We start from the raw sequence: 13,166 nt of genomic DNA on the forward strand, positions 1-13,166 counted from the left end.
TTTAAAACACATGGTACAAGAGAAATCGAGAGAGGGAAAGTAGAGAGAGAGGATGAAATGGGTTAGTGAAACCAATTAAACAACTTGCTGAAGAGGGAGTGGTACCAGCGGTAACTCTATTGCTAATTAAGATTTTACCTTGATTGTTTTGTATTTTTTTTAATTGAATGGGTTGAGTGGATTGAAAAAGATAGGGTCTCCGTGTGTTGTGGGTTGGGAAAGATGAAGAAAAATAAAAAAATAAAAACTGATGTGACAGTGGATTCAGTGGGTTGAGAGGAATGACTCCCTCCTTCCTTAGGCATATATTTGTCAAAGGGGTTGTATTTTTTGGCGTAGTACTCTAGAAATCCCCCTTAAACACACACGTTAGTTCAGTTATCCACTCGCCTTGGGCTATAATACTTCAAATTGCCACTTGTTGTCCTTTTTTTAATTTAAAATATTATGAATATAAAATTTTCATCTTCTTCGATACATCATTATACCTTAGCCTTATAAGCTAGGCCCATATGTTTCACCCTTTCGATACTTTTCAACTCCTTAATACACAAGTGATGTTCATCCACCTCAACCGAAGTAACTGCCCCCAACCTCCATGTGATGATCAAAAACATCTATAATTTTATTCTTTAAGGAGATTTTTGAGTCAGTTAGGGAACTTTGACGAGTCCCTATCCAAGTACATATGTCGCTTTCGGGTAAAAGATCTGTGTCAACAAATATGTCTGAATTCATTTGGTTTGCACGAAAAGAAGATGTATCATTTGGATTTGTCTTGTGTATCCGTTAACAAATAATTGAATTCCGTGTTTATGGTACGTAGGGGTCAAACAAGGCCAAAATTTTAATATACAATGTATATGCACCTCAAGATGGGGGAAAACAAAGAATTGTTGTTGAAAACAATGCAAGTTGAGGATACACCATCGTAACTTTTGGAACAACTCAAAGGACAATTTTTGTAATTTATCTAAGTTTCATAAATCATCTTTGCTAATTGCAATTCGTCAAGTGACATCAACCCTATAATCATTTGCATAGATCCAAAATAGAACTAGTCAAATGTCAAAGCCTACAATTGGTGAAATATTATAATGACAACATTTGTTGCAACTCACACTGGTTTTAATCTAAAGTTCAAGCCGACCTTAACATCATCAAATAAGTATAATTATTTATTCGAATTTATTCATATTATATAAACAATTAAAATGATAAATCCTACAAACTATGAAAAAGGGTCGGAGGACTTTTATACTTCACTTTGGTTTATCAGAATGTCGTTTATCATCATTACCAAGTCTTTTGTAGTCCACCTCAATCCTTGTCAACTACTATTATTTATTTATTTTCTTTCATTAATTAAAAATTTGTCAAAGGACAAAACCTGCAATATCAAAGATAGTTCAGGGACTGTTTTTGTGATTCACTCTAATATATCAAGTTCCGTTATCACTCTTATGGAGTCTTCGAACCTCATCGAACATCTGGTGGGTCATCACTGTCTTTTGGGTCTTCGATTCCAAAACCTCCCAAAAACAAAATTATGAATTTATGATTACGATCACAACTTCCATTCGAGCACTACAACAGGAGAATTCTGAATTCCAGTTCTTGGCAAGATTCAGTTCCTTCCTAAATATGTGAGCCCCTACGATCTTAACAATCTTTCATTTTCCATCGAACTCGGAAGAACACATTCGTATTTTACTGCTTTTCTTTCTCAAAATATCTGGGGTTTCCTTTAATTGGGTGTTAAATGTTCGTGATTCTAAACCGAACTCTGAAATCCGGTTGTGTCGATTCATGCTAAAAGGTCAATCTTCTGGATAAACTCGGACTTTAAGGGGAATTCCGAGTCGGGTTTTTGAATTTTTTGAGTTTCTAGCGAATTTTTGAGTGAGTTTTTGTTTAATTTCTTCAGAAGGGAAACAATTTCGGGTTCTTAGAAGCTACTTCTTATAATGTAATTATAGTCAATTTGATACTCAATTGGGCTCAACCTACAATTGTAATTAATATTCGTATCATTTCGCGGGTTTTTTTTTCCTTCCTATCGTAGTAAAAGTTGGTAATTGGTTGTTTGGTTGTTGTTAGTTTGGTAAAAAACAAAGAAGTTGTGTGCAAAAACAAGCAACAAACAACACTTCACATCAATGATAATGTCATCAATCTTTTAATTAGGCTTTATAGTATTACTTAAAGAAAAGAATCTGATATGATGTTTGCAATTCTTGTTGTTCTACCAAATATAAATCGAAACCCTTTTCATTCTTTCTTTGTGTGATTCTTTTAGTATTTTCTTTAAAGAAAAAAGTCATGAGATTTTTGGGTCTTGTGGGGAACTCTTTTGGGTGCTCAGCCTCTGGTGAGAGGCTTGTTTCAGCTGCAAGAGATGGTGATTTTCAAGAAGCCAAAGCTTTATTAGAATATAACCCAAGACTTGCTAAATATTCCACTTTTGGAGGTCGAAATTCACCCCTTCATCATGCTTCAGCTCAAGGTCATCATGAGGTATACTTTTATCGTATCAATTTATCAATCTTAAATGTTAATATGCTTTTATAAAGATCCAATTTAAAGATCACGTTGCTCTGTTTTGTTTGATTTTAGATTGTCTCACTTTTGATCGAATCAGAGGTGGATATTAATCTCAGAAATTATCGTGGGCAGGTTAGGAAAGTATAAGTATATAACATTCATGATCATCTTATATTAAATTATGTTGCAATATCTTATTAAATTGTGTTATCTGCTTTTGTTGAATAGACTGCTTTGATGCAAGCTTGTCAATATGGTCATTGGGAGGTTGTGATGACCCTTGTTCTTTACAAAGCCAATGTATGATTTATATACACTATGGTATTTATATAGAAATTAACAGAAAAAACAATTATTATTTTGGTAATTTTATGGTTTAACCACTTATACTTTATCTTTTTCCAAATCAAAGCATATAAGTTTTAGACATTTTTCCAATTTAAACGTTTTCATATGTTTGATCAAAATGTTTAATATGAAAGACAAAATTGCAAGAATGGTCCCTATGGTTAGGTCGAAATTGCCACTTTGGGCCAAACAGGTTTGGACTAGCACTCATGGTCCAAAGGTTTTCATTTTCTTGTCACTTTGGTCCAATTTACTTTAAATTTTTTAATAATGACCATTTTGCCATTTGTTTTTACTTTTTCAGTTTTTTTTATTTATTCAAATACTTTTATAATTAAAAGAAAATTAAAAAAGAAAAAATCTCTCTCTCTCTCTCTCTCTCTCTCTCTCTCTCTCTCTCTCTCTCTCTCTCTCTCTCTCTCTCTCTCTCTCTCTCTCTCTCTCTCTCTAACAAAATGGAAACTTTTGTTTTAATACCAAGAACTCAATCCACCACCATCATCTTCTTCAAAACCCAACTCCACCCTTTTCCTTTTTCACCCATCAGTCTTCTCCCCTAGCCCAAACATCTCCGTCGAGCTCCACCATCCACGAGACCAGAGCGCCGGGAAAAACAGATCGGTGGTTTGATTACCACCAACATCTTCGACCTCAGATACACCGGAAAATCCAAGTTTCAAGCCCGTTTTTGTGTTGTGGTTTTTATCGGTCTTTTATGTCAGCTTCCCTCCAGTTCAGATCTTCAATACATTGTGTGTGTGTGTGTTTGCTCTGGTGTGTGTGACTCTCCAGTTCAGATTTTCAATAGTAGTACCAGCTCTATACGGGTACTGTTCATCGTCTTCTCTACCTTCTCATCTCCTTTTGTAATCAGTATCTTCTGCTTCGTGGAACTAGGTTTATTGGCTTCCCAAAATAGAGGATGGAAAATATGATTTTTGAACAGATCTGGGATGTTCATGGCGGCTAGGGTTTCTTGGTGGTGATGCGTCGTGTCCGCTAGGGCTTGCTTTAACATCTGATTTTTGCATCTAGTTTTGAAAACTGATTTGTGAATGTTCTTGGATAAATTAGTGCTTTTGTAATATGATTTTGAATGCTTTGTCTGCTTTAAAATCGATGAACATTCAAAGATAGATTGTTGATTTCTAATTTGATTTTGGTTATCAATGCTTAATATTTGATGATTCATAGCTGACCAACTTTTCTTTTACAAAAAGATAAAACAAGAAATAAAATGATTTCTAATTTTTTATTCTTTTATAATGGTAGAATCTGATGGTGGTGGTGACAGGAGGTGGTGATGGTAGCTGTAAGTGGTGGTTCTGGAAAGAACAATGGAGGGTGATGATTTAGATGCTCGGAGTAGATGCAGAGAGCTTCAGGTTCTAATGGAAAGAGAGAGAGAGAGAGAGAGAGAGAGAGAGAGAGATTTTCTTTTAATTATAAAAGTATTTTAATAAATAAAAAAAAGTAAAAACAAAAGGCAAAATGGTCATTATTAAAAAATTTAAAGTAAATTGGACCGAAGTGGCAAGAAAATGAAAACCTTTGGACCATAAGTGCTAGTCCAAACCTGTTTTGCCCAAAGTGGCAATTTCGACCTAACCACAGGGACCATTCTTGCAATTTTGTCAATATGAAAAATTACAGGTGAAACCGATATAAAAAATTACCGATATTTGATATACTAAAATGGGTTAATCTAAAAAAATACCTTATATTTTGTATTTTTTCCGGATTAAACCTCAAATTTATTTTTTGCTTGAAAAAGACCTTGTATTTTTTCATTTTTCTGAAAAAGCCTCAAACTTTGTATTTTTTTCTGAAAAAAACCTTCAATCTGCTAAATGCTTCCAAATAAACTCTCAACTTTTTTAGTATTTCTCGAAAAAACCCTCATATTTTACAATTTTTTTTGGCAAAAAATGACTAAAAGGGCCAAATCGAGAAAAAAAAAATACAAGGTCCAGGCAAAAACTAAATTTGAGGTTTAAACCGGAAAAAACACAAAATATAAGGTTTTTTTTTTTTTAATTTGAGATTAACCCTACAAAAATTAACTTATAACAGATCAAAATGGTTAATTTGGAAAATTACTAATGAAACCTGATATAATTAAGGTCAAAATGGTCAATTTAGTAGTTAAAGTTAAACTACAAAACTTCCCAAAATATAATGTTTTTCTTTTTTTCGTTAATTTGCCCTATTTTTTACTGCGTTCTTTTCTTATAGCGATAGTAATGGAATCAAAATCGTAAAAACTTTCTAGATTCACAAAACGGATCATCTAAATGGAAGCACTGCATTGCATTTAGCTGCTCTCAATGGACACTCACGTTGCATACGGATCCTCCTTGCTGATTATATCCCTAGCATTTCTAAATTTTATAAACTTATAAAGAAAAGATCAAGAATCCAAGAATTTGTCTCTGAATCCAATGAAGGGTATGATTCAAGAAATCATATGGGTTTTTACTTTTTTTATATGGGGTTTGATAAAAACTTAAACTTTATTCACAGAAACTCACTTTATGAGATAATCAATAAACCTGCTGATGGAGGTGTAACTGCTCTTCATATGGCTGCACTAAATGGACATGTTGACAGTTTGCATTTACTACTTGACTTAGGGGCTTCAGTGAATGAAGTCACTGTGGAAGATGGAACTACAATCGACTTAATTGGTAAGTTTAAGTTTATACCCTTTTTTATATGATTTATGAAATATGAGTCCCAAATATTGTGAGTTAAGTTTTTGTTACAATTAGAATCAATTTTTTTTTTAATGATCTTAGGTGTTGGAAGTACGCCTTTACATTATGCTACGTATGGTGGAAATCCACAATGTTGTCAAGTAAGTTGATTTTGTTAGTATTTTTGAATTTAATGTGTTTTTTTCTCGATGTTTTAGCTGATATATCGTTGTGTTTTTGTTATGTTTTAGATTTTGATAGATAGGGGTGCGAGTTTAAGCGCTGAAAATGCTAATGGGTATGAGTTTTATCTACCAATTTCGTGTTTTTTTTATGAGTTATAACACTTTTCGTTTTGTCGACTTATCTGTTATAGAATCGGTAATTATTGGACTAATTTTATTATTCTATCTTTGTATATTGTAAAAGATGGAGTCCTTTAACAATTGCTCGATCATGGCATAGAGATTGGCTCGAACAAATTCTTACTATACCACAAGAACAATCATCTACTCCTCCTTCTCCATACTTGTGTCTCCCACTTATGAGTGTCATCAAAATTGCTAGGTAAGCATCTTCTTAATTTAGTTAGAATATAAACAAGTTTCAAAATTTGTCTATTTTGACTTGAAAAAGTCAACCTCGACTTGTTTCTTTTCATTTTCACATGAGCAAACAATATGGATAGAATATATTTACAAATTATACACCGATATCTTAAAGGGTCTATGATTCTCTATCAAATTCTTGACCTTTTTGAAAGAATTCATTCCAATTCGGAAAATTTTCTTACTTTGACTTGAAAAGTCAACCTTCAAAGTTTTGATTTTTTACGTCTGCAGAGAGTGTGGATGGACGGGTGATTCGGCTTCGAATTATGCCGATCAATGTGCTGTTTGTTTGGAAAACAAATGCACAGTTGCAGCATCAGGTACACCTGATCTTGATAAAACTTCGAATTATTCAAATGAAAGATTACATATTTACATAGCTTCAACGTCTTCTTTATAGGTTGTTTACATGAACTCTGCACTCAATGTGCTCTATACATCTGTTCCACCAGCAACACCGCAATTTCACCCACCGGACCACCAGGTTCAATCCCGTGCCCGCTCTGCCGCCATGGAATCGTCTCCTACAAGAAGCTCACAACCACAAAACCACTCCCCCAAACGTTGAAATCGACCTCATCCCTCTCATGCTGCTCGTGTTCTTCAATGGCGGAGACCGATTATGGAATTGCAATTGAAACGACTCCCTTATACAACCCCAAACCCGATTCCCGATCCTTTTTGAGTTCCCAAAAGTTCCCATCGTTGAAACTATTAAACCCTAATCTGTGTATGCGAGGTTCCGACGTAATCCCGTCACTGGTTAATCGGTCGGCAGAGCGTCCAAGCTTCCGAGCTCAAATGGCGAGGTATTCGAGGTCGAGTTTTCGAGGGTCGTATTCGTATTCGAAAGGTAGATTATGGTTGTGTTCTTTGAATCAATCGGTGGAAACTCCCACTGATTACTCGAGGGAAAGGTGAGAAGAACATTGGAGATATGATTTTTGCTTCGGAGCTAATGTCTTAATGATGCTTTTGTATATATACCCCATATTTGCCACAAACAGTTTTTACTGTATTGTTTTGTAAATGATAAAGAGTGGTGAGAAGAAAGATTTGTTTGAACTTTGAAGTTTTAACCATAGAGTGTATAAAAATTGGAAAAATCTCAAAATTACCATATGATTATGATTATAAATAAAATATAAAGAAATGGTCTTAAGTTTTATCCATTTCTCAAAATTAATATGTTATTTTGGATTTCAATTATGTAATAGCTATGTCTTTTACTTTTTATTAATACCAAATATCTTTTAACAAATTCGTTTAACTCATTTAAATCCGAAACGTTACTATCAAAGTATCAATGACATTTTATACCTTGTAACATAATCAATTTTGATTTAACTTGTTTAACATTTTACCTAATTTCAATAGAAGACAATGATTTTCTAAAATTTTTGGATTAAATCATTAAATTTGGATAATTTTCTTAATATTCCGCTATACTTTATTTTTCAATCAGAAATTTAAAACCAAAATACCCTTTTTTTTGTCAAAATAAAACTATTCAGAAACAAAATTGACTTGTTTTGAAACCTATTTCGGGGTTATTTTTTTAAAATGACTCTTCACGTCTATAATGGACAATTTTTTTTGTAATTATACCATAAAAAGTATATTACTATTGATTTTAGTTTTTATAATAAAAAGAATCAAGTAGTCAACCATAAAAAAGCATAAAAAAAATAAAACTTGGAATTATGATTTTAACTTCAATATGAACGACACCAAAACTAAGATAAACAACTATCCTGGAAGTTGGTTTATAAATGAATAAATATCTCGACACATAATGTTTTAACAATAAATAAAATAAAAAATACCACAACTTATTATAAGTACGTTTTTACATTTTGTTGTTAGCTATTAAATATTTAGTTGATTATAAAAAACATACTATATTTTTGCAATACAGATTACCATTTATTTATAGTTTTTTTTTATATTAATGAGTTGAGATTACCATTTATCTTGCATTATTGAGAAAAACTTGCTACATTTTACGGTTATTAGCAACATCCATGGGCCTCATTGTATTACTATAACAATCATAAACCATACACAAACAAAAAATTACATTACATTAAAATAATCAGAAGTTCTTAGAATTTACATCAGAACATAAAATTATTACATTTATGAATTATAAAAAATAAAACAAAAGACAAGCTCAGGAGGAATAGCCAAGATACAGAAGTCAGATGTATTAGATCGGTCAGAGACAAAAATATCAAAGTAAAAGGGGTTGAAAAGTGTGGAGAAGCCACAAATAAAACAAAAAAAGTCTTGCAAGGTCAAGAAAAAAAAACTATAGATTCAGAAATAAGAAAATGTTTTAGTAAAAGAAATCTAAATTAAAAAATGAAAAACAAAATCAGTAAAGCTCAGTCGGGATAACGTCAGGTGACATTTTACACCCCAATTTGTTTGATGTTCCACTTTGAAAGCATTGTACGGTGGCGACAGTGATATGAGGCCGGTGAACATGGATGCATGCTTGTTGATTGTGGTGGTGACGGGAAGGATGAAATGACTATCATTTCTTTAACGGCGACGGTGGTTGTGAGGGTGGTTGGTGGTGGTGTGATTGTGAAGTGATGGAAAGAGGCAAACTGAGATGCCATTTGAAGAGACTGTCGAGAGTGGCATGCAAATATATATAAATCATTAGAATAAGAGCTTGCAATAAATGAGTGTCTTTGAATCTAAAATGTTAATGAGAAAACTTTTGGTCCATATGTTTTAACTTTTAACATTTTACTCCCTTGTGAATTAGTCATTGGTTAGGCATGTTTCTTTTGCTTGTAGAAATATTTGTCTTATTCACCTAATTATCTTTGAAAAGTTATTAGTTGATGTTTGAGATAAATATAATGATGTTTTTAGTTTTAAATATCGACAATATGGTGTTTACAACGTTCTATTTAGAAGATATTAATAAAGATTTTTTTTAGAAAAAATGACATACAAAATATTTGCATGGTTAATGTTTTAGTATCATTTTATATAGAATGGAAAACATACAATGTGAGGCACATTTTGGTTGGAGATTGTGAAAGATGAGTAAGTTTTTAGTTTGGGTTGTTGATTTTGTAATTAGTTTTGTCCATTTATCAAATTTTAAAAATAATTAATATGTCATATATATTACAAAAATATATTAATATATAAATTTTATTTTATTTCATTCAATAAGTTATTATAAATTTTAGAAGGCTTCCGACTTGTTTTCGTTTTAGTTTTTATTGTCATAAAAAAGATACGCTTGTGAAATTTTAACATGTGCCGACTTCATTTTAATTTTTTAATTCATAAGTGATAACTAGTGCACCATTTTAAGATGATATTCTATTTCTAGTTAGTTTTTTTTTTTTACATAATTAAATTTAAGCATTATAGTTTAAATTAATTCTTTATGAATATATTGATCCGATTTGATTCCCAAGAGCTTCCAGTATCCATAAAAAAAAGGAAAAAAATGATAGGTAGGTTAGGTGCATGAAGTTGTAAATAGTTGGAAGGAGTAAAAGTACAAAAAAGCAAACCAAAGGGCAGTAAAGTGAAAATGTACAGAGAGAGAAAGTGGGTGCAATGTGACGGAACAAAAACAATCACTGCTCACACATCTTTTTACTTCTGATATACGTCTACCATAGAAAAGAATAAAGCTTTCTCTTCCATTTGGGGGAATTAATTTATTTTACTTCTATCGTTATTATTTATACTTTTAAATAAAACCGAATCATGTTATTTCTATTGTTTTTAAAATAATGTATTATAAGTTTATCACTAGGCCAATCTATTATAATTGGAAAAAATCTACAAAAAAACAAACTAAATTATATTAAAACCGTTATAACCCAAATTTGTATTGATAATACTAAAACAAAACAAAAATCGGCAAACAAAATAGGAAATCATTAATTTGTTTGAACTTTAGTATTAGGCTGCTGCTACTCGTGCAGTAGTAATTGTATTAACAATATATATCCATTTAAGGAAACCTTTAAAACTTTTCGTGAAATTTTGTTTAACATGTTTTTAGACATTTTTTTTGTAACAATCGTAACCACACACAAGACAATTTTTTTGATCGAAAGAAAATCTCAGGCTCCTTTAGGGTGTTTTATCTCATAAACCAAGACAATATATGTGTGTTTTTTTCATTACCAAGACCATCTTCAATAAATCCACAAAACTAGTGTTTTAGTGTGAAAATATATTTCAACAGACCAATAAACTCAATACAAAAATTGATGGTGTCCTCTTTAAGTCTTTATATTTGGTATAATACTATTAATCACCCCAAAATACTTTTTGAATTGTTTAATATTATTTTGGTTAGTTTTTATAACTTTTATAATTTTAATAATTGTTATAGTTTATAATATAATAATAAAATATATTTTTATGGAAATTTTTAGTATATGGTCATAGTAGAAAATTGTTTTGATGTTAAAAATAAATCAATTTAATGTTTTGATGTTAAAAATAAATCAATTTAACGTTTTTACAACTAATTTGTTGATATGGCTATCTACTTACATTAAATATCTATAGTTTTTTATAAATGTGTTCGGTAAAAGTAAACTAACTGATAGTTGGTAGCTGGAAGCTGTAATTTTTATATGAATGTTTTACAAAAAAAAACTGAAAACTTTTGAAATATATAAATATCGTAAAAATAATAATTTTTAATATATATATATATATATATATATATATATATATATATATATATATATATATATATAGGATGAGGTTCAATAGAGAACCATAATTAACCAAAGAACCAATCTTTTTTTCAACTTTTAAAACTTATTTTTTATCAAAAAAAAAAAAACTAAAAATACAGAAATTCATAACTTTTTATCCTTTTCCCAATGATATCAAATTCGATTTTTTTTTTTTACGTCAAATTCACAATGTGAATCTTTGAAAATTCACAATGTGAATCCGGATTCACACAGTGAATCCGAAAAATATTTTTCACATTCATAATGTTAATATATGAATGTAGATATTTTTAGATTTTTTTTTCGATAAATAATAAGCTCTACAAATTGAAAAAAAGATTTGGTTCCTTGAAGAACCAATAATTATGGTTCTCTATTGAACTTTTTCATATATATATATATATATATATATATATATATATATATATATATATATATATATATATATATATATATATATATGTGTGTGTGTGTGTGTGTGAGGGCAATTATGTAATTTGATTAAAAAAGCTCAACATCACTTTTTTAAATGTTATATAAATATTTTTAGATTTGAAGTTTTTTTTAACTTAAAAACTAAACGTATGTACTCCCAGATAAAGATTTTGTTTAATTCGAGTTTTTTTTGTTAAAAATTAAAAAGTCAAAGCTTTCAAACCTTCGTTGACAAACACGCCTTGTATATTATTAGACAAGAGGGAGTGGTGCGGTCTAGGGAGCGCTCCCTCCTGCCACATCATCATGCACACCGCCCCCTGGGTGCGGTCTAGGTGCCGTCTCGGCCGCACTGCGGCCCTCCAGAGGTGCACTCCTCTTTCTCTCTCTCCTCTTTTACTTGCTCTCTCACCCCTTTCTCAACCAATCATCTTTCTTTCTTTTTTTCTTTTATTTTCTCTCTCCTAACCATTTTCCCACTCCCCCATTGCGGTTTCAAAATGATGAAATAAGAAAAAATATGAGTCGGTGTCTACGTGGCATAGGAGTGAGTGCGGTTTCAGTGGCACCACTCACTCCAGCTTTACTTTAAAAATATCATGCGAACCCTTTAACCTATTTTAAGAATATGTCATTCGTTTTCATTTCCAAACAATGGGTTGGGCCACCGTTATTTTATTTTTGGAACTGGAATGCTATATTAAACAAAAATAGATAGGCCTCCCATGCAAGACGCTAAAGGAGGAACAACAAAGAAAACAACAAGAAGGTCACAAAAAATCAAAAGAAAACTAACACCACCTAGACCAATTACATACCATTTTTTTCTGAATTTAAACCAACCAAAAACATTAGAAATGATATTTTTCGACGTCAAAGTAAGGGAGGGGAGCCATGTTAAACACCTTCTCGTTTCTCGCCTTCCAAACACACTAGATAAATTCATAAATAACGCCAAGCAACAAATTGCATTTCTTTGGGAGAACCCCATCAATATGCAAAATCCATCAACTCATAAGTACTCGAGATGCTCCTCGGTAACACCAAGATAGAATCAACTCCAAAACCTTTGACGAAAAAGGCAACCTGCAAAAATATAAAATATGGTTTGCACTTTCCGCACTAGAATCGCATAAAGAACAAGAGGTTGAAGCAATATCCTCCCCACGTATTTGAAGCGCCACAGCAGAAGGAAAGTATGCAACGTCCCAAAAATACTTGAAGAAAAAATTCATTTTCAAACCACCAAAAACCATACAATCATTTGTTCAAACACCAACCAATGTATAAGTAAGTCAAATAGATAACGCGAAAATAAGCTTCATGAGATGCAATGCGATTAGGTCGGGCCCTTCCCTTTGGAACCAGAAGTACCTGAAACATTTAAACACAAAACCGTAAGCACAAACCTTAGTGAGTCATCCAAAATACCACATACCATACATATAATAGGTCTAAATCAACCCTAAGTGAAAACTAACGGCCAAATCATACTCTGACATTCACTCGCTGCCATGGGCCAGATCATGGTCTTTCGTCATAATGCCAATGGCCAAATCTTGGTCCTACACACAAATTTCTAAGGCCAGATCCTGGTCTTCCATACAATGCAAGGGCCAGATCCTAGTCTTTCATATAAATGTCATGGGCCAAATCCTGGTCTTCCATGCAAGTATCACAAAGATAACTAGCACCGTACATAGTATAGTGAGAAGACTTACCTCACAAACGCAATCGACAACTAACAAGCTCACACAGTCGAAAAGCGGGTGCTACACACCTCCTAATGAATC

General features: G+C 31.9%; 1 protein-coding gene across 8 annotated transcripts; it reads left to right on the plus strand.

Moving 5' to 3' along the window:
• The first annotated feature begins 1,483 nt into the window (after positions 1–1,483).
• Positions 1,484–7,387, plus strand: LOC145132300 (putative E3 ubiquitin-protein ligase XBOS32). Of its 8 annotated transcripts, none has more exons than XM_079067039.1 (11): positions 1,484–1,646; positions 2,300–2,517; positions 2,617–2,676; positions 2,773–2,844; positions 5,165–5,340; positions 5,416–5,579; positions 5,691–5,749; positions 5,840–5,886; positions 6,018–6,155; positions 6,431–6,519; positions 6,600–7,387. In XM_079067039.1, exons 2-11 carry the CDS (start codon positions 2,323–2,325, stop codon positions 7,118–7,120), a joined length of 1,521 nt encoding a protein of 506 aa, XP_078923165.1. In that variant the 5' UTR covers positions 1,484–1,646; positions 2,300–2,322; the 3' UTR covers positions 7,121–7,387. The 8 variants fall into 8 exon arrangements, with proteins under 8 accessions (XP_078923165.1, XP_078923167.1, XP_078923164.1 ...); XM_079067041.1 differs by having other exon boundaries at positions 2,366–2,517; XM_079067038.1 differs by having other exon boundaries at positions 5,165–5,579.
• The last annotated feature ends 5,779 nt before the right edge of the window (positions 7,388–13,166 follow it).

The sequence above is a fragment of the Lactuca virosa genome, chromosome 8 (assembly GCF_052849685.1).
Source record: "Lactuca virosa cultivar CGN04683 chromosome 8, Lactuca_virosa_CGN04683_v6, whole genome shotgun sequence".
Taxonomy (NCBI): Eukaryota; Viridiplantae; Streptophyta; class Magnoliopsida; order Asterales; family Asteraceae; genus Lactuca; species Lactuca virosa.